This window comes from Dicentrarchus labrax, unplaced genomic scaffold, assembly GCF_905237075.1.
Source record: "Dicentrarchus labrax unplaced genomic scaffold, dlabrax2021, whole genome shotgun sequence".
In the NCBI taxonomy this organism is placed as follows: domain Eukaryota; kingdom Metazoa; phylum Chordata; class Actinopteri; family Moronidae; genus Dicentrarchus; species Dicentrarchus labrax.
In genome coordinates this window covers 3057174-3082997 of record NW_026136711.1, presented here as the reverse complement: position 1 = coordinate 3082997, position 25824 = coordinate 3057174, and the positions used below count along the sequence as shown (strand labels likewise).

General features: G+C 40.8%; 1 protein-coding gene across 2 annotated transcripts; it reads right to left on the bottom strand.

Annotated features, from left to right (window-relative positions):
- Window positions 1-57: 57 nt before the first annotated feature.
- asns (asparagine synthetase) lies at window positions 58-24719 on the bottom strand. Of its 2 annotated transcripts, XR_007886488.1 has the most exons (13): window positions 24563-24719; window positions 23004-23259; window positions 16676-16913; window positions 16381-16566; window positions 16186-16287; window positions 15319-15446; window positions 15094-15220; window positions 11048-11154; window positions 6457-6557; window positions 4825-4906; window positions 4551-4706; window positions 2064-3920; window positions 58-2020 (listed from the first exon to the last, which is right to left on the bottom strand). XR_007886488.1 is itself a non-coding variant. In XM_051415333.1 (12 exons), the coding sequence occupies exons 2-12, from the start codon at window positions 23250-23252 to the stop codon at window positions 3711-3713; spliced, it is 1686 nt and encodes a 561-aa protein (XP_051271293.1). In that variant the 5' UTR covers window positions 23253-23259; window positions 24563-24719; the 3' UTR covers window positions 58-3710. The 2 variants fall into 2 exon arrangements, 1 of the variants encoding a protein (XP_051271293.1); XM_051415333.1 differs by having other exon boundaries at window positions 58-3920.
- Between the last annotated feature and the right edge of the window lie 1105 nt (window positions 24720-25824).

Here is a 25824-nt window from a genome sequence, read left to right as displayed (position 1 = left end):
GGTAAGGGCACACTCTGTTAGACAGCAGAGGTACTACAAACTGACAACACACTCCAGTTCCAAGAGGTGAATTTATTTTAGCAGCAATTAGTACCAAACCGCAACAATAAAGAAAAATCTAGTTAGGCAGATCATGGACAAAAAAACTAAAAATATAATGCAATCCAATAAAACAGACTTGCAATAAATTATTCACAACTATGAAGCTCACTTTGTTCAAATGATCCTCAAGGTTTGATGCTTACTGGTTACTGAATTGCAGTATATTGTCAGGCATCCATTTCCTGTAGTTCACTCACATCTCCACACTCTAACTAGGGTTGAGCAAAATATCTATATATATCTATATAGATATATATATCGCCCGAGCCTTACTTAAAACTGCAGTAGGTAACTTTTATATTAGCTGAAACCCTCACTATATCCTGACAGTAGTACATGAGACAGATAATCAGTGAAACAATCAGGTTCCTCTGGCTCCTCCTAGTGCTCCTAATGGTATATGCAAGAATCCACCGGGCCTGAATGAAAACAACCAATCAGAGCCGAGAAAGATAGTTGATTTTTGAGACTCATTCTCTGGGATTCAAATAAACACTCTTTGGCACCCTGGGGATGACACTCAACAGTCAAATGTCTTCAAACTTCCAACCCAAAGTGTCTATAACTTTCTTGGCTCTGATTGGTTGTTTTCCCCCCCCCACAGATTATGGTCTGGCCATCATGGTCTACTGTCAGGATATAGTAAAAGTTTCAGCAATTATGACAAAAAGTTATTTTTATGAAAGTTACCTACTGCAGCTTTAACATGATGTGCCTGTGCCACACACTTGCATAGCCAGTCCTAACCGAACACCTAGTTCCCAGTGAAGAACAGCAGAGGTGTCATTAATCAGCGTGAAAAGCTAATGCCAGCTTCACTCACTGAGTCACCTCCATCCATGAGAAACTGTAAGATGTCTTTCACACAAATTGCATAAGATACTAGTCAACAAGCTGGAGCATCAACCTTTTTGGTGTTAGCAGCTCTGAATACAGTAATCTGTTAGAGGTTACACCCTAAACCTACATAGAAACATGAGAAAATATATCTCCCAAATAGACATCTAATTTAGATAAGTTGAAGGATCAGTATGAAGCTATTAAAATATATTTATCATGTCTACGGTCATTTATGAGGCCACGGTATCTAAGAGGGTCACCCTACATGGTTCTACATAACAAGACTGATGTGGCGTTCAAGGCCCATTGTTTTTAGATTGGTAACTGATCTTTTTTGTGCCCTTGAAAATAAAAAAATATTGACACAACAAGGAAAGCAGTGTAACAGCATGTAATCCATGACACTAAAGCTCAGGCTCAGAATGTTTTAGTTGGCTGAGCAGCTCCTCAGGGAAGGCTTCACAGTCACATATTAAATGTAATATATCATAGTGCCCAAAAGATCATGGTGTTCACTGTGATGGATCATCTTTCTCAAGCAACTTTCAAATCCCTGCAAGTTCATTTTCATCTCTCAACACAGGCCTTTGTGGCTACAATCACACATCAATGGCACTTGCTGTATAGCGCAGTCAGCTGCACAAAGCTGAACAGGGTCTAATCAGGTTTTTCTAAATAGTAGCTGTATAGCTCCTCTTATTTTGACAAGTAGCAGTCCCAGAAATTGCCCAGTTGACATGCTCAGTGTAACTAATTTCAAATGGAGTTCAATTTAAAGCTGCAGTGGTCATTTTAGAATATATGTCATATTTTACAGTACAGTATTACATGAGACAGATAATCAGTGAAAAAATCAGGTTCCTCTGGCTCCTCCTAGTGCTCCTAATGGCATTTGCAAGAATCCACCGGGCCTGAATGAAAACAACCAGAGGCGAGAAAGATAGTTGATTGTCACAGTTCAGTCGTTGTCTTATTTTGAAGTTCTGTGCGTTTCCCGTTTTATTTTGTACCTTTCTTTCCCTTGTTTCTGATCTTCTCACTTCCTTTCCCTGTGTTTCCCGCCAATGGTAATTGTTTGCTCCGCCCTCAATCACCTGCACCTGCATCCGATTACCTTACACCTGCTCACTATATAGTCTCTGTGTTTTCCTCCCTCCTGTGCCAGTTCGTCTTTTTCTTCTCCAACAAGTGTACCAGCAGTATTTATGGTGTTCATGTACGTTGGTTTTCTGGATTTTTGCCTGCCCTTTGACTAGCCTTTTTTGGACTGGTTTGCCATTCTGTGGATCCTGTGTACTGAACCTTGCTTCAGTGAAAAAGGAACTGATTTACCAAGTTACATCATTCTCTGCTCTGATTGGTTGTTTTTGTTCTGGTAAAGCAGATTCTTAAATGCCATTAAGCGTACTAGGAGGAGCCAGAGGAACCTGATTTGTTCACAATTTATTTGTCTCATGTACTACTGTCAGAACCAAGTCTGAATGTCACCCATTGGTCTGTGGAGTACCGTTTTGAAGGCTTGAGTTTGGCGTTATGGCCGTTGCGTGACAGTGTCAGAGCCAACAGCTGTCTCATGTACTAGTGTCAGGACAGGCAGCAATAATGACAAAACTATATTTTTAAAGTTACTAACTGGAGCTTTAAATTGATAGTTTAGGTTTTTTGAAGTGGGGTTGTATGAGGTACTTGTCCACAGTCAGTACATTACCTGCAGTAGATATACTCCTGCAGTTGCTATTTTAACAATATTTTCAGAGCTTGTCCTTGCAGTCAGACAGCCCTTTCCTTTGGTGCTACATTTCCTCAGCCATATCTGATCAATCTTCAGAAGTTCTTTTTCTGTATACTCTGGTTCATGAAGGTATCCTCTTGGCTCCACAGGGAACAGTATTTCATCATTGCTGTCAGAGTCAATTATTTTTCTGTTCCATAAACTCCACTCCACTCCAACAGCTGATCTGCTGCACAATACGCCGTTCAAGGAACAGCTGGGCTGAGGCGTAGGAGTACAGAAGTTATAAGTTGAGACAATGTAGCGTCAAAGGACATGAGAATGTTCTTAACACTGTACAGTGTACACTAAAACTGATATTGATTTTTTTTTTTTTTTTAAAGCTGCAGTAGGTAACTTTTAGAAAAAATAATCATTATTGCTGAAATTTTCAGTGTGTTCCAACAGTAGTACATGAGACAGATAATCTGTGAAAAAAATCAAGTTCCTCTGGCTCGTTCTAGTGCTCCTAATGGTATTTGCACAAATCTACTGGGCTGCAACGAAAAAAAACCAATCAGACCCAAGAAAGAAATAGACACTTTGGGTTGGAAGTTTGAAGATAGTTGATTGTTGAGTCTTATTCCCAGGGTCCCAGAGCGTCTGTATTTGACGACACAGGAATGAGACTCAACAGTCACCTGTCCTTCTTTGCTTGGATTGGTTGTTTTCATTCAGGCCTGGTGGATTCTTGCAAATGCCATTAGGAGCACTAGGAGGAGCCAGAGGAACTTGATTTTTTTTACAGATTATCTGTCAGGATAAAGTGAAAGTTTCAGCAAATATGACAAACATATTTTAATAAATTACCTACTGCGGCTTCAAGGTGGCTAAAATAAGGTTTTCTACTGCAGGCAATACAGTGACTATGGATAAGTACTTCATACAACCCCACTTCACAAAAGCTGAACTAAACAAAGTACAGTATGACACACAGAATGTTTTAAGAAGACCAACATATTGTTGACTGACACACACACAGCTGTTCCCGAGCTGCTCATTGATCTTTATCAGGTTTGTAGATACACAGGGTCCGGGCCGATGGGTCGGTGGCATTGATCCAGCGTGGCATCCAGTAATGGGGGAGCCACTTAGCCCGGCCTGGGTAGTGCTTCTCAAACACCTGTCTGAAGTAGTAGGACTCTTTGGTGCGTGGAGGGTTGTGAGGGAACGTCTTACAAGCCTTCTCCATCTGGTCATCGTTCACCTGAGAGAAGATAGAGGCCAGGTCAGACAATGAAGGACCACAGAGGTGTTTCAGTGTCCCTTCAAATATACTGGAATACATGTGTTGGACTGAGATATGTAAGGAATTCTTATTTTTCTACCAAAGAACTGCATTTTTGGCAGCTGCAAAACATATTTGAAACATGGCACAAAATTTACCTGTGGCGAAAACTTACATGTGATAGAGGTCTTACACCTGGGCGTGGTAAAATGGCTCGACAGTGCCCTCTAAATGTAGCCCCCGATGCACGTTTCACATTATGTATGAAAATCAATACACACATGTACATAGGCAAACAAAAAGGCCACCTGGACCCAACCCTGAACTCAACAGTAAGTCGTAGTAAGTAAGACATTTTTAATTTAGTGGTCATTTGTGGCGATTTTCACGCACTGTGAACAAACTCCTCATAGAGAACTGATCAGGAATGAGACCTGTGTGATGTTACACTTTGTTAAAAAAAATCAACTCAGTTCAGTCTCCTTGCTCGTTGTTCTGACTCAGAATCAGTACCGCTTTTCCGTTATTATTTAAAAGGTGGCTGTTCAAATATATATATTTAAATTATTTAATTCTTTTTACAGGTCTTGGTTCGGCAGTAACACGTACCATAGACTCTAGGTGGTCCTGCAGGCAGGTGTACCAGGACTTCTTCTCAGACATCATACCGTCACTGAAGGCCTCTTTGCGCCTCCACAGGATCTCATCAGGGATCAAGTTGAGACCTTTGAAGGAGTCCCTCAGAAGATGCTTTTCAACGCCGTTCTGTTCACACATGACATTCAACACTATCATTACAAAGCCACGCTAAAACACCGCCTCCAAACATACCGTCATTTTATGGAGAGTGAAATAAATGCAACGGCTGTACACATCTACTGACCTTGGGAACCCTCATCTCCTCGGGCAGAGAAAGGTAGTACGCTGTGAATCTGTGGTCCAGGAAAGGCACTCTAAGTTCCAGACTGGAGGATAAAAAAAAAGGAACATCAGAGCAGTTGAGACAAATTCATCAACAACTTACGTACAGAATGTATCATATGATTAGGGGGTGTAAGAAAATATTGAAAAATATCACATCGTAATATTTCGGTTTTGTGATATAGTATCAACTCTCAAAAATACTGTATCAACAGCAGTGATAGTAACTTTTTATTTTATTTTTTTAAATCATAATATATCACCCTGTTTACAGTATCGCAATATATTGAATCGTAACCCCTGTATCGTGATACATAACGCATGGCCAGATTCTTGCCGATGCATACATACACTGCAAGTGAAGAGGTAGGATGATTGCAGGACTCCCTATATGTTATTCATCCACTGGCACTGTATAAAATGGTTAATAGCTCCATTACTATCAATTATTAGTGTTCATCATTGGGTGCCTTTATTTTTAATTGATTTGCTCATATAAAAAGCAGTATTAACCTTACTGATTGGTGGCATTCATTTCTGCAGATCTCCAGCCTCATTATTGAGGTTTAATTAATCACATTTTGCTCTAATTATAATGCATTATTCATTTCACCACTGATGCTCCTCAATCATGTTGCTGTTGACCACTTTATCTTTCTCCTCTCACAAAGGAGTTACCTTTTAGTGGTAAAATTAAAGATCTGAACACCTTTCAGGCTACTGAAAATGAACATTCCTGAGAGAATGAGCACAATGTTAATTAGTACAATTACTAATGTAAGTCAATAATGAATAGTTTTTCTCCCCAATTAAATAACTGACTCACAAAACAAATGTACAAAGAATTAGAGTCCCGTGGTTGTATGCCTCTGCGATACAGGAAAGATTCAGTTTACATCCACGTTTGTCCAGACTCATAATATACATTGCGAATACTGGAAGTTATCACTATATTGATGCTATATATGTATGATTGCAGTAAATATACACTACACACATATTTGATTACTATGTACAGATGGATTCTTACAAAGTGTAGTGCTAAATGTGCTGCTTCTGCGTTCCGCTGGCATTTTTAGGATACATTATATGAATATATGTGAAAGCTGAATCTGTGTAAAGTGACAGTGTATACATGTCATGTATGTAGGGCGGCTGTGGCTCAGAGGCAGAGCGGGTTGTCCCTTGAAGGTTGTTGGTTCGATCCCCGGCGCCTCCTGCCACGTGTCGAAGTATCCTTGAGCAAGCTACTGAACCCCAAATTGCTCCCGTTGCACAGCATTGGTGTGTGAATATGTATGACTGAGTTTCTGTTCGATGGACTTTTCCATCGCTGTGTGAATGTGTGTGAAAGGGTGAATGTGGCACGTAGTATAAAAGCACTTTGAGCGGTCGGAAGACTAGAAAGGCGCTATACAAGTACAGGTCCATTTTCCATTTTTTCCATTTCCATTTTGGAATCTACATCGAATATAAAAAGAGGGAATGATACACAGATTCATGTCTTTTGCTGGTTTATGTTTCATGGACACACTGCAGTGTGTACCCAGCCTGAATTCTTTAGTGAGGGCAGAGGTGAAGTGAAAGATGATACCCGTGTGCAGCAGTTGTGCGATCAGCACGGAGGACATCAAACAGGTAGAGTTCCTTCATCAGACGAACACTGTCCTCTGCAGCTACTTTGGGAGACGGAGCCTGGAGGAGGAACACAGTTCTGTTAGTACACATGCTTCAAGACCCCCTTTACATTCCTAACACGTTCAGACAGGCGGTCTCATGTCACTCTTATGTAAATGTCACAACAGCAATCAGACGTAGTGACATTTCTTTATCACTTTCAATGTGTCGCAAGTCTGAAGAGAGTTTGTACACGAGATTGTGTGTCAACAGGCGAGCCGCCATTGTTTCCTGCTATGGACGAGTCGAAACTGCGCAGCCAATGAGAGCAACTGCAGGTGTATATCTACAGCAGGTGTATATCTACTACAGGTGTATATCTACTGCAGGTGTATATCTACTGCAGGTAATGTACTGACTGTGGAGAAGTACCTCATAAAACCCCACTTCAAAGAACCCAAACTATCCATTTAAAGCTCTTTGAAAATAACTTTGAAACTATAGTTTTGTCATTATTGCTGACTGTCCTGACACTAGTACATGAGACAGCCGCTGGGTCTGTCTTACTGTCATGGCGATGGCCATAACGCCAAACTCAAGCCTTCAAAACAGTACTTCACAAACCAATGGGTGATATTCACACTTGGTTCTGACAGTACATGAGACAGATAAACCGTGAACAAATCAGGTCCTCTTGCTCCTCCTAGTGTTAATGCATTTGCAAGAATCTACCATGTCTGAACGAAAACAACCGATCTGAGAAAGATAGAAAGACACGTTGGGTTGGTGGTTTGAAGATAGTTGATTGTTGAGTCTCATTCCCAGAGTCCCAAAAGCGTCTGTATTTGACAACGTGGGAATGTATTACTGTCTCATATACTACTGTCAGGATATAGTGAAAGTATATGACAAAAAGTTATTTTTATAAAACTTTTATAGTGCAGCTTTAATAAATAGGGATACCTACACTATCAGGGTGAGATTCACACAAACTGTCTAAAACAAAATTAGGTATTTTCACTGGTTTGGCCAACACAACATTTATTAAAAACAAAATCTTGGGCCGTCCTAGTGCCGCAGTAGTCTAAGGAACACACATGTAACAGCTACGCCCATCTCACCAAAGACCCTGTGCTGCATGTCACCCTTCTCTCTCCCTGTTTCTCCTCAGTGTAAGCTTTCAAATAGAGGCACACTTCAACAGACGAACTTCAGCCACTGAAGGTCAGCAAACACAAGGTTTTCATCCATAGTTACTGACTCTGCTGCTCTGCATGCCTAGGGAGTTTAGTTGGTCACATGGTGCCACATATTGTAACTTATGCTGCATTCACGTGCTCTTCAGACAGTCTCACTTCCCATATTGGGAAGGACATCATTCTTCTGATTTGAGGCTGAATTAGTGTGAAGTTTCTCCCCATTAAGAGACGCTCTGCGCATTTACGCACAAGGTATTTTACACCTCCAGAAGTTCCCACAAACAGCAATCTCCTGATAAATCTTGTTTCCTTTGGAGAGTTTCTTTATTTTACTTCATAAATGGTAAATATATATGTATAGCGCCTTTCTAGTCTTCTGACCACTCAAAGTGCTTTTACACTACATGGCACATTCACATTTTCACACACATTCACAGAGCGATGCACAGGAGCAATTTGAGGTTCAGTATCTTGATACTTCAACATGTGGCACCAGGAGCCGGGGATCGAACCAACAACCTTCTGATTAGGAGACGACCCGCTCTGTCTCTGCGCCACAGCACAGTTTTTAAGTTTTGCTGCTTAATGATATTTGCTGCAGTGACTTTGAAACACATGGAAATGTTTAAAATGACTGAAAGCATCCTCTCTAATCATTATAGTCTATTACAGGCTGCATCAATATAACACAGAATAAATAAAGAAATCACCTGTAACCTGCGCTGCTCGACAGAAGAGGCGCTTGAAGAAAATCAGTTTTTGCGCTTTTCCACGGCTTGCTTTGGAGGATAGCAGCTTGGATGCAACTTTTATAGTCTCTGTTGAACCTCTCTATTGCACCGTTGGCAGATGGGGGTACACAGAAGAGAAGACATGAGCAATGCCTCTTTCCTTGAGGAATGAAGAGAATGCAGCAGCTGTAAATTGCGGCCCATTACCAATGACCAAGGACTCTGGTTGGCCATAGTGGGCAAAGACACTGCTGAGGAATCCAAGCACTGTTTCAGTGGTGACTGATGATGCAAAAGCAACTTCGGGCCACTTTGAGTAGTAGTCAGTGAGAGTGATTGCAAGTCCCATGTTGTTGTTTTAAAGGTGCCAACGATATCCAGGCCCAGGTTGGAGTGGCGCCTCAAAAATCTTGCAGACTTGTCTGACTTTTGCCACAGGGAACATGCAGATATCTGAGAGCGAAACCAGTGCATCCATACCAGACAGGTCGCACAAGCGCTGCTTTGTTCACACAACACCCTGATGGCCCGGAGTGTCCAGCGCACAGAGACAGGTACAACGAAGCGAGGAGCGGTTCAACCACTGTGGCAAAGTTAGGTATGAATTTTCCATACCAAGATAGTATAACTAGAAAAGAGCAGAGGCTGGCAGCATCTTTGGGAGCAGGAGCCTGTGTTATGGCTTGCAAGTGGTCTGTGTCAGGTTTCATGCCGTCTGCTGTCACCAGAGGGCCCAAGAACCTATTTTGTGTAACTATTGGTGAGAGGAGGCGGTTCAGCTCTTCTGATACAGCATTTCTCACTCAGAAGGGCTTTTGACGGACAGAAACAACTGTTGGTGATACTTTCACTTTATGCACGAAACCTATAGCACATTGTACGATTGCAGATGAGGCTGTGTGGTGAGATACCCAACTGAAGCTTCAGGAGATGAACGGTAAGTGGTAAATGGACCTGTACTTGTATAGCGCCTTTCTAGTCTTCTGACCACTCAAAACGCTTTTTACACTACATGTCACATTCACCCTTTCATACACATTCACTCAGTGATGCACAATTTGGGGTTCAGTATATTGCTCAAGGATACTTCGACATGTGGCGGGAGGAGCCAGGGATCGAACTAACAACCTTCCGAATAGTGGGCAACACCCTCTTCCTCTGAGCCACAGCCACTGAGGTGATGCAGATGGCAGATATACAGTGTTATCATGGATGTTCAGATGAAGAGCAGATAATCCCTCCCCATACGTCCACCACATAGAAGCTGGCAGGTCCTTTAATGCCTTCCATATGAACGGTTGCTTGCATGCCGCCCAGCACCTTGATAGTGGTGTGTGAATATTCAATTCAATAAAATTCAATTCAATTTTATATGTCTAGTGCCAATTCATAACAATAACAATTTATCTCAGAACACTTTTCAAATAGAGCAGGTCAAGACCATACTCCTTATAACATTATTTACAGAGACACAACAGTTCCCACCATGAGCAAGCACTTGGCGACGGCGGCAAGGAAAAACTGCCTTTGAAGAGGCAGAAACCTAGGACAGACCTCGGCTCTAGGTGGGTGGTCATCTGCCTCGACCAATATGTGTCAATTTCATCAGCTGTACAGAGGACTGAAGAGGAGGAGCTTCCTTGACGGCGTGAGTGTCCATTGTGCACTGTATTTCATTGGGCTAATCTGTTCCGTCCACAAGCAGAAGTGTGTATTCAGGCATTTCAGCCAATGTCACTGGATGAGTGTGCACGAACCAACACACACATGCTAAATGTCCTTTTTTACTACAGCTTTTGTAGGTTGCTTTTGCTGCTGGACATTCATGTGAATTGGCTAGGTGTTTTTCGGAGCCACAGCGGAAACAGGTACGTTTATCACAAGGTCATTTTCAAACATCCTCACTCACATCTTGAATGGAATTGCTGGCTCACCACAGCATGGCAGAAAAAGATCTGGGAATGGTGCATTTACAGCCATCTTCACTCAAAACATTGGCAGGTCCATCTCGTCGCAAGTTTGTAATGTTTCAGTGTAGAAATAAGCAGAATCAAGTAAGATGATTACTGAATTCGTTCTAGACCTGCTCTATTTGAAAAGTGTCCTGAGATAACTTCTGTTATGAATTGGCGCTATACAAATAAAATTGAATTGAATTGAATTGATTTTAATAACAGAGCAAAGCACCAGCTCCATAATAGCATACAGACTGTAACAACAACTTTACTCAGCACTGCATGTCCCTTTCCTTTTGTGCGCAAGCTCACAGCACCACCTTGTGGTATAATGTAGAATGGAACAGTTATTACTGAACACAACAGTCTCATTCTAAGGTAACAAAAACACTATGATCTTACTTGTATATTTTTTTAAATAAAAAAATACCTACTGCAGCTTTAACTTTTTTTTGTGGGGGATACAATGGACAAGCCGAGCCTTCAGCCATGGTGACAGGCTTAGGATTTTGGTACTCTCTCTTGTGGCATTTCAAAATAAATCAGGAAATCAAAACAGAAATGTTTCATTCACGATTCATTCAATTCATTATCCCGATAAAGATAGTTTTATCTTATTTTTGTCCTATTCAAACATCAGCGTGACTGATTCGACAGCAGTGACTGGTTTCTGGAGGACTTGCCTTGTGGAAGTAAATGTATCCCTGAGTCAGCTCATCAGAACCCTCTCCGGAGAAGATCACCACACTGTCTGACTTCTCCTTGATGTACTTTGAAACCAGGTACATCCCTACAGTGTAAGAAACAGAGAAATCATGACAAAATTATCATAACTGCCGTAACACACACACATACACACACACACACACACACACACACACACACACACACAATGCAGAGTTGAAGAAGTTATAACATGCATATAGGAGCCTTTGAAAGATGCAATTATTAAGGATATTTGAACAGATGATTAGCAGTGAAGTGTGCAGTTTCGGTTCAGATTTATGATAAAGGGCCGTACATTACTAACAGATGTTCTTTTAATATGAAGAGTTTTCTGTGGCAAAATTTAACAATAAATGATGGAAACACGCCAGCTTCCAGTCTTAAATTAACAAATCACCACATTAAGAAACATATGGCCACATCTTTCAATAAAATAATGACAGCGAAATAAAATGTGTTGTGATTCATCTGTGCAAAAGTTTTTCTTCTTTGGGTCATTTGTTATTTGAAGATATTGTCACTGCATATCATTACATATTATTAGATTGTGGATACATTTGTATCGTTAATATCAGGGTTCCCACTCTTTCAAAGAAATCGTTTTCTAGGACATTTTATAAGAGTCTTCTTGACAATACAGGACAGTAATTGCTACCCAAACAGTCATATGATTTACAGGTAGACCATATATTGAAACGTTTAACACCATTTTTATTCATTACATACATTACTAGGTAAAGTAGAAAGTGTTTATTGCGTGTACAATTAACATTTCTACGGAGCATTTATTGACCACAAAAACAAGAAATTTTTCCACTGGGCATTTTCCACTAAATTTCTGCTCGCAGCTCTAGAAAAAATTGACTCAACACCAAAAAGATTGCTGCAAGTTTGTTCCACATCTAGTAAAACTGCTTTGAAGTGTCATATGCGCAGGTTACCCTACAAACAGTTGAGTTTAAAACTAAATACACAGGCACAGATCTTAGTAAAGGTCCAGGATGCGTGGGAACCCTGAATAATGTAGTGCTGGGTTGTGGCACAGTAACTGCCCCCTCTACTTCATGACCTCTTTGACCAATTCACTAATCTCACTGGATCCCAATGTGATTTAAACGAGCCAGTCAGGAGGAAGAGGAATGTAGTGATGCAGCATATTCATACACATTTTTTTGTCACATCAACGAGCACATTAATCAGCAGAAATGTGAGGCATTAAAAATTTTAGAGAGGAGTTTCGAGTTGAGTTTGACAGTTTGATCTGAGTTTGGTGCGTTGAGCTGGACAGAGTCACTGAGAATGACCTGTCAATCACATTTATCCACGCCCTAAAGCATACCCTGCTTTATCTTCTATTTTACTCTAAATGGGATCATCATTTACTAAATGAACTTAAACTAGAGATTGAGACCATAAACTCATTAGGAAACTGTTTACTGAGCTCATAAATCAAGTGATGAGTCGGCTCATGTGGTATCGTTTTTTATTGCAGCCAATGAAGCTCCCTCTGCTGGCCTTTACATAAAGTGCAGGTTTAAGACACTTCGATGTCGGCTTCACTTCACAGACCTGGAAGCGCTGTCCACTATATATATTGTCAATGGTTCTACCCAATCAGAGCAGGAGTGGGGCTGGTCATGTAGACGTTTTTGTTCCTATATTCAGGTGATTATACACTAATGAAAATACCTATGAATATCATATTCCATTTCTGCCAATAGATCCTCCTAAATCTTACACACTGGACCTTAAATGACAGGGAATATTCAATTGCTATTTAGAGGCTACACCCGTTGTGATATTTGCTACAACCAAATAAAGGATGTCTCTATTTCCCTTCTAATTAACACCAAATTACATAGATAGGGCACCAAGACTAAACTGGCCGTGTGGGTAGTTAGATAGATACATATACTTTATTGATCCCAAGCTGGGAAATTGCAGTTCATTATAGAAGGGGAATTTCGGCCACACAGTGGGGCATCCACGACACGGGCTGTTTCCTGCCCTGCAGATCTTTCCAGGAAATTATGCAGAAGTTAATGTGTAATGTGTAATGTGTAATGTGTAAGGAAACCCCATTGGGGATCTTACACTGCATTCCAAATTATTATGCACATTGGATTTAATAAATCATAAACATTTAATTTTTAGTTTTTCAATTAAACTCATGGATGGTATTGTGTCTCAGGGCTCTTTGGATCATTGAAATCAATCTCAGACACCTTTGATAATTAGTTTGCCAGGTGAGCCCAATCAAAGGAAAGCTACTTAAGAAGGATGTTCCACATTATTAAGCAGGCCACAGGTTTCAAGCAATATGGGAAAGAAAAAGGATCTCTCTGCTGCCGAAAAGTGTGAAATAGTGCAATATCTTCGACAAGGTATGAAAACATTGGATATTTCAAGAAAACTTAAGCGTGATCATCATACTGTGAAGAGAGTTGTGGCTGATTCAGAGCACAGACGGGTTCGTGCAGATAAATGCATAATGAGGAAGGTTTCTGCCAGACAAATTCGTAGGATTAGGAGAGCAGCTGCTAAAATGCCATTGAAAAGCAGCAAACAGGTATTTGAAGCCGCTGGTGCCTCTGGAGTCCCGCGAACCTCAAGGTGTGGGATCCTCCAGAGGTTTGCAAGTGTGCATAAACCTATTATTCGGCCACCCCTAAACAATGCTCCTAAGCAGAAACGGTTGCAGTGGGCTCAGAAATACATGATGACTAATTTTCAAACCGTGTTGTTAACTGATGAGTGCCGTGCAACCCTGGATGGTCCAGATGGATGGAGTAGTGGATGGTTGGTGAATGGCCACCATGTCCCAACAAGGCTGCGACGTCAGCAAGGAGGTGGCGGGATCATGTTTTGGGCTGGAATCATGGGGAGAGAGCTGGTAGCCCCTTTAGTGTCCCTGACGGTGTGAAAATTACCTCTGCAAAGTATGTAGAGTTTCTGACTGACCACTTTCTTCCGTGGTACAAAAAGAAGAACCATGCCTTCCGTAGCAAAATTATTTTCATTCATGACGATGCACCATCTCATGCTGCAAAGAATACCTCTGTGTCATTGGCTGCAATGGGCATAAAAGGAGAGAAACTCATGGTGTGGCCCCCATCTTCCCCTGACCTCAACCCTATTGAGAACCTTTGGAGCATCCTCAAGCAAAAGATCTATGAGGGTAAGAGGCAGTTCACATCAAAATAGCAGCTCTGGGAGGCTGTTCTGACATCCTGCAAAGATATTCAAGTAGAAACTCTCCAACAACTCACAAGTTCAATGGATTCAAGAATTGTGAAGGTGATATCAAAGAAGGGGTCCTATGTTAACATGTAACTTGGCCTGTTAAGATTTTTTTGATTGAAATAGCTTTTGATTTCTGTAAATATGATCTCCTGATGCTGCAAATTCAACAAATTACCATTTTAGTTCTCTTTACAACCTTTAAAATGTTTTGATCTCTGTTGTGCATAATAATTTGGAACAGTGCATTTTGAGTTTTTAATTTAAAAAAAAATCTGTTACCATTAGGAGATTTGTTCAATAAAATTTGAATTATACTCTAACGGTTGATGACTTGAAAATTATACTGACTGTCATTTGCATCGACTATTTAGGAAAATCTGAGAAAAATATCATTTGCATAATAATTTGGAATGCGGTGTGTGTGTGTTTTATTATTTATTTATTTATTTATTTTCTTAAGAAACTGGTTAAAATTGGAGACTGACTGACTCTGGTATATGACCATCAGATTATTTGACTTTTCTCCCTATTTCTCTCTCCACTTTGTGTTTAATTTTAAGTGTATTCTGAGCCGTGCTCTTTATTGCTCAAGTAAACAAAGATGGCCCGTCACTTCTTTAGCCCGAGCGCATTAAAGCAAATGTATTTTACTGCAGACACAAAAGAATATTCAACTGCTCTTCAACTGGCATAACTGAGTTGTGGAAGCCATGTTACAACCTTCATCTTTTTTCATACAATTTATTTTTGCTACACTCACCAACAGAGGCACGTACTGTGGTGATGTCATAGGTCTCCAGGTGAAAGATGACGTCCTCTACAGCTTGGATTCCTTCTTCCGCAGTAAAGTTCACCTCGTAGTGTTCACTGCCAATGTGATCTGCAACCTGAAAAAACATAAACATACCAAACTCCATCTTCTTTTTCCTTCAACGTTGCTGGCAGGGGAAACATCATCTGAAAGCCTTCTCTCAGAAGAACTGACCTTGCGAGCAGCTATGATGTCTGGACTGTCCTCTGACCCAATTGAAAAGGTCTGAATGGGATACTCCACCTCCTCCTCCTTGGCCAGCTTCACGAGTGTAGCAGCAACCAAACTGGAGTCCAGACCACCTGAGGATCATCACACAAATCACATTAATCCCCACCTGTCTATATCAATAACGCTGTCCTGAAAAGAACTAACTTCAGGCTAAGCTAATGACAATCTTATCAGGGTTTATGTTCTTATGTATCTTCAAATAAAGTATTAATTTTTACATCTTTCTTTGCCACCACTGTTTTATGTAACAAACAGCCACTGGAGCTGTTTCAGTATAGAGGACCAAAATTGCCAAAATCAATAATAAATACCTCAATACATAAATAAATCAACATGCCATTTAATGCACCAACATAATATTAAAGATAAATGAAGGCATTAGATAAATAAATTGATATAAATTGATATATCTGAATGACAGTCCCTTGTTTGCATAATGAAACAAAAATGCATAAAGAAATGAAAGAAAGAAAATACTGAAATAAATAAGTGGGGAAATAAATGGTGGAAATTGCAATGGGCAAATAATATATACATAAGTAATTTTAAAAAGTAATACATTAAATAAAAAACATTAACGGGAAAGTAAATAAAGGAATTAATACAAAGGAAATACAGAAATTAAAAATTTGGCACATCATTTTATAATTAATAAATGTCTACATTGATTTTTTTTAAAGACTTTTGGTGCATTATTAATTTATTTATTGAGTCATTTATTTCTTTATTTTTGTTATTTTGGTGGTTTGATAAATATGATAAAGATGATGAATAAAAATCTATGTATAGATTTTTAGACGTTTACTTTACCTGACAACAGACAGCCAATTCTTCTGTTAGCCATGAGACGTTTCCTTACAGCATTGTCAAACAGGGTTCTGATGGTCCTTTTCACTCTTTCCTCCTCAAAACCTGTCAGGACATCAGTTTTAAAAAATGTCATACAAACCACCTAAATGACCAAATGACTGAAATAACACTGGTTGACAATGAACAGTTTCATACTTGTAGGCAGTCTCTCCACAGTGTCGTAGATGGCATGAACGGGCTCTTTTGTGCAGCAGTGAAACTGTTCCATTTTAATGGACCGAACTTTGCCATCCTGCTTTAAATCAAAGACCTCAAAGTGCCCAGGAAGAAAGGGGATGATGTTGGCAGGAGTGTCCATTGCATGTGTAAGGTTTGTAAGGCCTTAGATCAGAAAAACAACAAATTAAACAGTGCTAAAAAGCTGTAAAACATTTCTTACAATAGTAGAAAAGACCCAGATTGAAGGAGGTGTAATAAACTATCCCATTACCTTTGGCTTCTGAGCAGACTGCAAGGAATCCATTGTCTGTTAGGAATTTGAACAAAGGCCGGACCCCATACGTATCTCTTCCCAGATAGACCTTTCTGTTGGCTGTGTCCAGCAGGACAAAAGCAAAGACGCCATCCAGGAGAGAGGCCATCTTCTGTATACCAAAGCGGTCATACAAATGGAGCAAAACCTCACCATCCACTTTAGTCTGGTAATCAAAGTTAAACTTCTCCCCCAGCTGAAAGAAAAGTAAGGAAATGGCACGGACAGTTATTTTAGGTTTCCTGTTTCTCATAAAAGTGCACACCTCTCCATCCATTTCTTAGAGTTATCTTTGATCAGGACATGTCAATTTAATTGTTGCTGTTGTCGTCGTTGTCCTCTTCATGTTCATCATCATCAGTCACTACTATTAGTGTAGTTGTTGCTACTGTTGTTGCTGTGTACCTGTCTGTCTGTCTCTCTCTCTGTCTCTCTCTCTCACCCCAACTGGTCGAGGCAGACGACCACCCACCTAGAGCCGAGGGGTCTGTCCTAGGTTTCTTAAAAGGCAGTTTTTCCTTGCCCTTGTCGCCAAGTGCTTGCTCATGGTGGTACTGTTGGGTCTCTGTAAATAATGTTATAAGGAGTTCGGTCTAGACCTGCTCTATTTGAAAAGTGTCCTGAGATAACTTCTGTTATGAATTGGCGCTATACAAATAAAATTGAATTGAACTGAATCACTAACAAAAGACCTGATTTAAAAGAATGACATTATTTTGCCATGGGTAGAGTTAGAGTTTGGTTGTCTCCATACCATACCTTCAAAGTGTCAGTGAGACTGAAGTTGACCCCATCTTTCCACTGTCACTTCTTCTTAATTTTGTGGTGTAATGATTAAATCAATGAAACATCAATAAATCAATTGTTAAAATTGTCAAACCTTAAATTGTGACTTAAATTAATATTTTTCTTTATTTTTTAATTCCTGTATTTATTTTCCTTTGAATTCATTCCTATATTTATTTACTTTTCCATTAAATTTTTATTTAATGTTAATTTATACTTTTTTACATTATTTATTTATGTATTTATTATTTTCCCACTTACTTTTTATGCATTTCTGCTTCATTATGCAAACAAGGGGCTGTCATTCTGATATATCAATTTATGTCTCTTTTTGCAGTGTTAAGAGAAAGTTAAGACAGAGAAAGAAATAATTATATTTAATATGTGAATCAATCACAGCAAAAAGAAGAGGGCCCTCCAGTGTCGGGACAACACTATGAACGCAATCAAACATTTAAAAAAGCACCGCACGAAACAGCACGAGGATTTTTTAGGCGGGCTGTCAGGAATCACTTCTGGAGTCATTCCAAAAACAAGGTAAATTCCAGGCAGACAACGTGAAAGCTAAAGGGATTACCGAGTGTGTGTGTGTGCGGGCGCGTAAGAACAGTTATTGCACTTTTCTTATATTTCAGATAATTGACATTTTAAAACCTTGATTTGTTGATGCTACAAGAGCCAGTGTACTTGATTTGTGCTGTTCAGATGCACACTGTTTTATTGATAGTGTGTGTGTGTAAGATGTTTACACTTATTGCACTTTTCTTATATTTCAAGACTCAAATATCTGACATTTTGGGAATTTAATAAATATTGACATGACAATAAATTTGAAACCCTTACAGTTGCATATTTGTTTTCAGAATGGGATTCTTCCTGTTAACAGGATTTCCTGTTTTTCTGACTTCCTTTTCTGACCTTATACTTACCTCAAGTTGCCTTTTGGGACATACATGCATACATACGTACATATCATACTTGCCTGTTGAGAGGAGTTTATTTCAGCCTCATATAAAATCAACAATAATGATAATAATAATATTAAAGCAAACACAGCTCTGGTATCGGAATAGTATCGGTATCGGCCGATATCCAAATTCAGGTATCGGGATTGGATCGGAAGTGAAAGAATGTGGATCGGTGCATCCCTACTAGAGCCCAACTGATATATTAGTTGGCCGATATTATCTACCTATCTGCCGATATTAAAACTGTTTTTTTAAACACCGGTCAGCCATAACATAGTGACCCCTGACAGGTGAAGTGAATAACACTGATTATCTGGTTATCATGGCTCCTGTCAGTGGGTGGGATATATTAGGCTGCAAGTGAAAATTTTGTCCTCAGAGTTGATGTGTTAGAAGCAGGAAAAATGGGCAGTGTGCGGATCTGAGAGACTTTGACAAGGGCCACATTGTGATGGCTAGACGACTGGGTCAGAGCATCTCCAAACCTGCAGCTCTTGTGGGGTGTTCCCGGTCTGCAGAGGTCAGTACCTATCAGAAGTGCTCCAAGGAAGGAAAAGAACCAGAGAAAGGGTCATGGGGGGGGCCAAGGCTCATTGATGCACGTGGGGAGTGAAGGCTGACCCGTGTGGTCCGATCCAACAGACGAGCTACTGTACCTTAAACTGCTGAAACAGTTAATGCTGGTTCTGATAGAAAGGACTCAGAACACAGTGAATCACAGTCTGTTGGTATGTGACTGCAGAACATTATGACCACCAGGGTGCCCAGGTGCTCACAATGTTATGGCTGATCGGTGTATATTATATACAGTCATGGAAAAAATCATTAGACCACCCTTGTTTTCTTCAATTTCTTGTTCATTTTAATGCCCGGTACCACTAACGGTATATTAAAATGCAGCTGATTCCATAATACTTTATGTCCTATTTGACATGCTTAAGCTTAATTGTATTCCCAGGGTATATAAGAGGCCATTTCATGTCATAAGCAGCACTGCACATGTAAAGGCCTAGAGTGGTTTCCTGCTTACATTCAAGCCGTAGCACAACTCAGAAGTTGTCAGCTCTCACATAATGCCCTAAAAAAAAGAATTATGTGAAGCCACAAAGGCAGCCATCTTGGCACTGCTGGAAAATGGCATGAGTGAGAGACAGGTAGCCAAAAAACTGAAGATCTCCAAGACAGCCGTTCATTACGCCAAGAAAAAGCAAGCTGAACATGGTACTACCAAATTGCTAGCTGGTTGAGGCAGGAAACGTCTTTCTACCCCACGAGGTGACCGTGCACTCATCCGTTCTTGTGTCAGGAATCTTCGTCAGACCTCCAGGGACCTTAAAAATGAGTGGGCACTGTCGAGAAATGTGACTTGTTCAGCAAGGACAGTTCGAAACAGACTTCTTGAAGCTGATCTGAAGTCACACAGGGCACGGAAAAGAAGCCCTTCATCAACGAAAGGCAGAGGAACACCCGGTTACCATTGCTAGGGATCACAAGGATTGGACTGTTGATGGTTGGGCTAAAGGCCAGGACACACCAACCCGACGGCCGACCGTCGGCAGAAAAGCAGTCGGACTGATCAGTTGGCTCCTGTCTCCCCGAGTCAGTCAAAAAAGTGCCTCCGAACACACAAAACCGACGCTGACTGGAGTGTACGTTCTGCGCGTGCGCGAGGCGTAATACGTCCCCATAACAGCAGGCGGCGCTAATCTGTGTTGTCGCCCAAAAAAAAAGAAAATCGGAAATGACGGATCACTCCAGACCTAGTAAACACAGAGCACGCTGTCGTTAGTCATCGTTTTCATCAGAGAGTGTTGATAGTAGTCAAGAAGGATCGTCTACACGTTCTACATGTTGAATCGGCCAAAATGAACACAGACGCCGACGCCAACTGACGACGGCATGGGACACACCGAACCGACTCAAGTCACCGACCTCGCCTGACTGTCCGACGGCCAATAATCGGGTTGGTGTGTCCGGGCCTTAAAGTTCTCTTCAGTGATGAATCCAATTTTGAGTTGATGCCCACTCCAGCCAACTTACTGGTTAGGAGGAAGCCTGGACAAGCCTACAAACCAGACTGTCTTGCCCCTACAGTAAAACATGGGGATGGATCAGTGAAAGGGCTCCAGACTAACTTTTTAAATTGGTTGCACTGGTGCGCCTAAGCACAATTATATATAAAAAGAAAAATAAAGTCTTTAAAGTGCTTCACTGAGCTGAAATTGAACATTTCAAACTAAAACACTAAGCAAAATAAAACATTTCCAAATAAAGTGCTTGTGCTTAAATTGCTTCACTGAACTGAAATTGAACATTTCAAACTCAAACATTTCAAGTAAAATAAAACATTTCAAAATAAAAAGTGCTACTTTTTAAAGAGCTTCACTGAACTGAGACCTAACATCATTTCTCAAAATCTTATGGCAGGTCTCCCCTTGCTGTCACATGCCCCTCAGATGGCCAAAACCTGTAATTTGGCCTTCTTGCCCTTTGGCCTTGGCTAAACCAGCTTGCCACACTCTCCCTAGCACCAAAATCCTCCAAACTGGGCCCCTCCACACTGATCCTTATGAGGTCTTCCACTGTGGCTGTGTGAAGCGATGCTCTAGCATCCGATTTGATTCTCTTCTTCACATATCGTGTGTTTTTTTAGACATGTTTTTTTAAAGTTTCAATATGAAACGTTGTTGACCCACTCACGAATGCACTATTTCCGGCCATATTCTGACCGCACTCCTCACAGTACACGCAGTGCATTACGTTACGTCCTTTGTTGTACCTCAGCCAGGGGAATTGTTTCAGACAGTCCTGTCTGAAGGAATATATTTTGGCCTTTTTAATTTGGGTTTCAGAACCGGGCTCTATCCCAGACTCGGTTGTCTCCTCCTCCGGTTCCGAGTCTGATGCTGTCGCCGAAGGACCGGGGCTTGGGATCTCATCAGGGACAGAGGGCTTTGTGTCTTGACGGGATGGACTCTCAGTAGTGGGGATGGATGGGATTATAGTAGTAGGGCTGGTTGTAGGCTTGGTTTTCTTAATGAAAAAACTTTCAATATTTCTGCCTCTCTTCATTTTCCCTCGTTTTGTCACGTTTATTTTATTTTTCCGTTTCAGTTCAGCTCAGGTCGCGCGCAATTTTTAAACACACACAACTTGCGCGGTGAACAGGACCACAGCCAATCAGAGGCAAAGACCTGCCCAAGCTCTGTCTCTTATTGGTTTAGAACACGATATGATCCTACCATGAGTGTTTGAGTTCGGTCTCAGGAGAACACAGAGAGATGATGCGAAATAAATTTATGTTTTCACCCGGGCAACGTCAGGTGCACCAGTGCGACCTAGAAAAATTATTAGTCGCACTCTTAAAAATTTTGGTCGCATGTGCGCCTGGATGGAGAACCAGAACATTCGAACCATGCCTTGGCCTGCTCAATCACCAGATCTAAATCCAATTGAAAACCTGTGGAACATCATCAAACTCAAAATGGAGAACCATAAGCCCAAAAACAAAGCAAATTTGTTTGAATTTTTGCAACAGGAATGGGCTGCTGTGACAGCAGAACAATGTCAGAAGCTGGTGGAGAGCATGCCAAGACGCATGGCTGCAGTCACCAAAAACAATGGTTATGCAATCAAGTACTAACTCCTGTGTGTATCATGTGACTAAAACAGATAGAAAAGAAAACATGGAATGCCTAACAGAACTGTTTTTGGCAGTACAATGCCCTAGCTATTGATGTAAGAACTTAAGTGATTTTGGTTATTATCAAGGAAACCATAGAACATGGCTAGATATCAGCTCTTAAATTAAACTCTTATGAGCTATTTTTGTTGGTATCATTATATTTGTCCAAACAAATGTACCTTTAGTTGTACCAGGCATTAAATGAACAAGAAACTGAAGAATCAAGGTAAATGGACCTGTACTTGTATAGCGCCTTTCTAGTCTTCTGACCACTCAAAGCGGTTTTACACTACGTGCCACATTCACCCTTTCACACACATTCACACAGGAATGCCAAAGACCATCGAACAGAAACTAACTCATTCATACACATTCACACACCGATGCTGTGCATCGGGAGCAATTTGGGGTTCAGTATCTTGCTCAAGGTGGCAGGAGGAGCCGGGGATTGAACCAACAACCTTCTGATTAGGGGACAACCCGCTCTGCCTCTGAGCCACAGCCGCCCTTGGCAGCAGGGTGGTCTAATAATTTTTTCCATGACTGTATTATCATCTGTGATCTTAAAGCTTGCAGTAGGTAACTTTTGTCATATTTGTTTAAACGTTCACTATATCCTGACAGTAGAACACGAGACAGATAATCTGTGAAACAATCAGGTTCCTCTGGCCAGGGTGCTGTATTGATCTCAAAAATATCATATCGGTCGGGCACTAGCCAATACATCAAAAAAGTCTGGCTTTATAATATCAGTTTCGTCACTGTGCATGTAAAGATATTCAGAACCAAGTTTCTCAAAAGACCTCAGGCACCAGTGCCTTCAGAGAAGCAGCTAGCTTATCCTTACTGTGTGATGGTTGTAAATCTCTCCATTGTAGCAGAGCCAAAGGAAAGGGAACTTTTTGATGCGCAAGGGCTGCATTCCATACAGCTGGTCCACAATAGCCAACCGGTGGAAGCCAAAACAGCAGTTGGTGAAGCCATTCACGTTCTCAAAGCGGAAGGCATCTGGGCCCCTGTGAGCGATCTTCATGGCACTGGTGCACTGAACTGACAGGCACTCATCACTGCCAAACAAAGCCCAGATACCACACATTTCACAGCTGAAGAAGATGGGTAGAAAACAGAGATTGATTAGTATGCAGTTAATAACCATACAATGAAATATTATATAGTATATATATATATATATAATACTAATAGAGTAAAATAACTGTCCAGTAACAAGAATTTGAGATTTAGAGCTATTGAGAGTATTACAGCCACATGAGGAGTTAATGTGTTCAACAGTGTGGCTGTTTTACCTGTTCTACAACTGGTGAATTACACAGGTTCAATTACACAATGTGCATAGAAAAAACCCTCTTCTACTCAACAGAGACATTCTGTCCCTTCTGGCTACAATGTGGCGAAGGATTCATGTGTACGAGGAAGAGAAAGGACTGGTAGTGTGTGTTATTACATACTTACAGGGTTCCCTGACTATTAAATAAGAACATGTGAAGAACTTGAAGGGGCAACTGACACCCGATCTATGAGATTTCCCCAATGTCCCTGAACGCTGCACGGCCAATACATTTGAAGTCAAACATCTCAAAAATTGCAAGTTAGGCTACATTTCTGAATTAGTGCCAATCCATGTGCTGAACTAAAAGCATCGTGTGAGGCAAATGGCGAATATAACTGTGACTGCAAAGTTTTGTTTAACTTACTCCTTACTTCGCTATAAATATTCATTCATTGTACACACAATGCATGCCTGCTCAGCAACAACTCTGAACACTTTATTAGTTTTAATAATATTAAACATTCTCACATGCAGCCACAGCTATTCAGGTGCACACTTTTCATTCAGCGAACGTTACCATATGTTCCGCTCTGTTGTGACAAAGGCAGCCTACGCCAAACTCCATTTAAAATCCTACCCATTCAAATTTTGATTAGCTATGGGCAAAAACTTAAACACCTAACAACATGGTTACGGGGCTTTCGTGAAATATTACGTGGTATTGTTCAATTCGGTGAGAACCAATAGGCATTTATTTCTATATAATGCAACGCTGGCTCATCCTTTATTCCCATGAGCCTCTCACAGCTCTTGGTGTTCACCGCCGGGGCAGGCGGAGACAACGTGCAGGTGCAGTCAAACATCCAGCTAGGATTCCTCGGAGCTAAGATGCTAACGTTACTTGGTGGCTCACATATAGGCTACTCCGAATTTTCAGAAACAGCCTCCTTAGTCGAAATTGGTTAATAGTCAAGCTCTATGTGCACATAACGTTATACCTTTCAGTGATACCCTATTAAATTAAGGAGTTTGTGAGGCAGAATTCGTTTAAAAACTCCATTCAACTGAAAGTCACTGTTTGGACAACACAGACATGTAGTCCCAGTTTAGCCACTTACCTTGTTTCAAAGGATTTCGTAAAAATGATGAGTGAGACAGTAACGTCGTTCGGCTGCACTGATACTACTGTACGTTAGCCAGCACCCCGTCACCGGCGGAGACAGCATGTGACTTTCTCTTCAAAATAAGAGCGAACAAATCTACATAGCCGTAGTAGCCCCGTACTCACGAGGAGAAGCAGTTATAATGTTGCTAAAACTGGAAATAAAGTTCGTTGTAAAAACCGACAGACTACAAACACTGGGTAGACATAACGTGTTTGTCGTATGTAAAAACTTCTCACAGCCCCATGTCTACGCATAGCGTATATATTATATTATATATTTAAATGTATATTGAATTTCAAATATACAGAGGTATTGTATTACTGACAGACATTGTATGGCACATCTAAAAAGCTTGAAATGATTTGGTAAAATGATTCGGTTTTATGTTGAAGGCAATATCCACAGATTGTTTTTCATTACCGCAACTGCCAACTTGATGCAACACTAAGTACTGTTGCATCACCTACAGAATATAGATATATATCTGTAGTAGTTTGATGTAGACATTGTTGCAAAGGCAGTTACCTAACCATGTTCCACTGAGATGTGGAAGTGCCTTGTGGCATCTTTGAGAGACTTAACAGCTATATTATTTTTATTTTCTACAAATTCCACTCCTCCTAGAGCTCCTAATGGCATTTGCAAGAATCCACTGGGCCTGAATGAAAACAACCAATCCGAGCTGAGAAAGATAGTTGATTGCTCCAGGTCGTGGAGTATTTATGTTTTGGATTGGCATTTGTGTTTGACAACTATCAGCTATCTTTCTCACCATTAGGAGCACTAGGAGGAGCCAGAGGAACCTGATTGTTTCACAGATTATCTGTCTTGTGTACTACTGTCAGGATATAGTGAAAGTTTCAGCAATAAAGACATGTTATTTTTATAAAAAGTTACCTACTGCAGCTTTAACAGGTTTTAACCTAGGACAGACCCTTCGGCTCTAGGTGGGTGGTCCTCTGCCTCGACCAGTTGGGGTGAGAGAGAGAGAGACAGTCAGACAGGTGCACAGCAACAACAGTAGCAACAACTACGCTAATAGTAGTGACTGATGATGATGAACATGAAGATGATGACGACGACGACAACAACAATGGGGGACAATGAGCAGTGATTATAGTAATATTAGTAACTGTAGTAGCTTCTTGGCGCTGCCTCAGGCGGCAGCTTGTAGCCACAGCTCCCGTCGTGTTTTTTTAATGTTGTTTATTTGT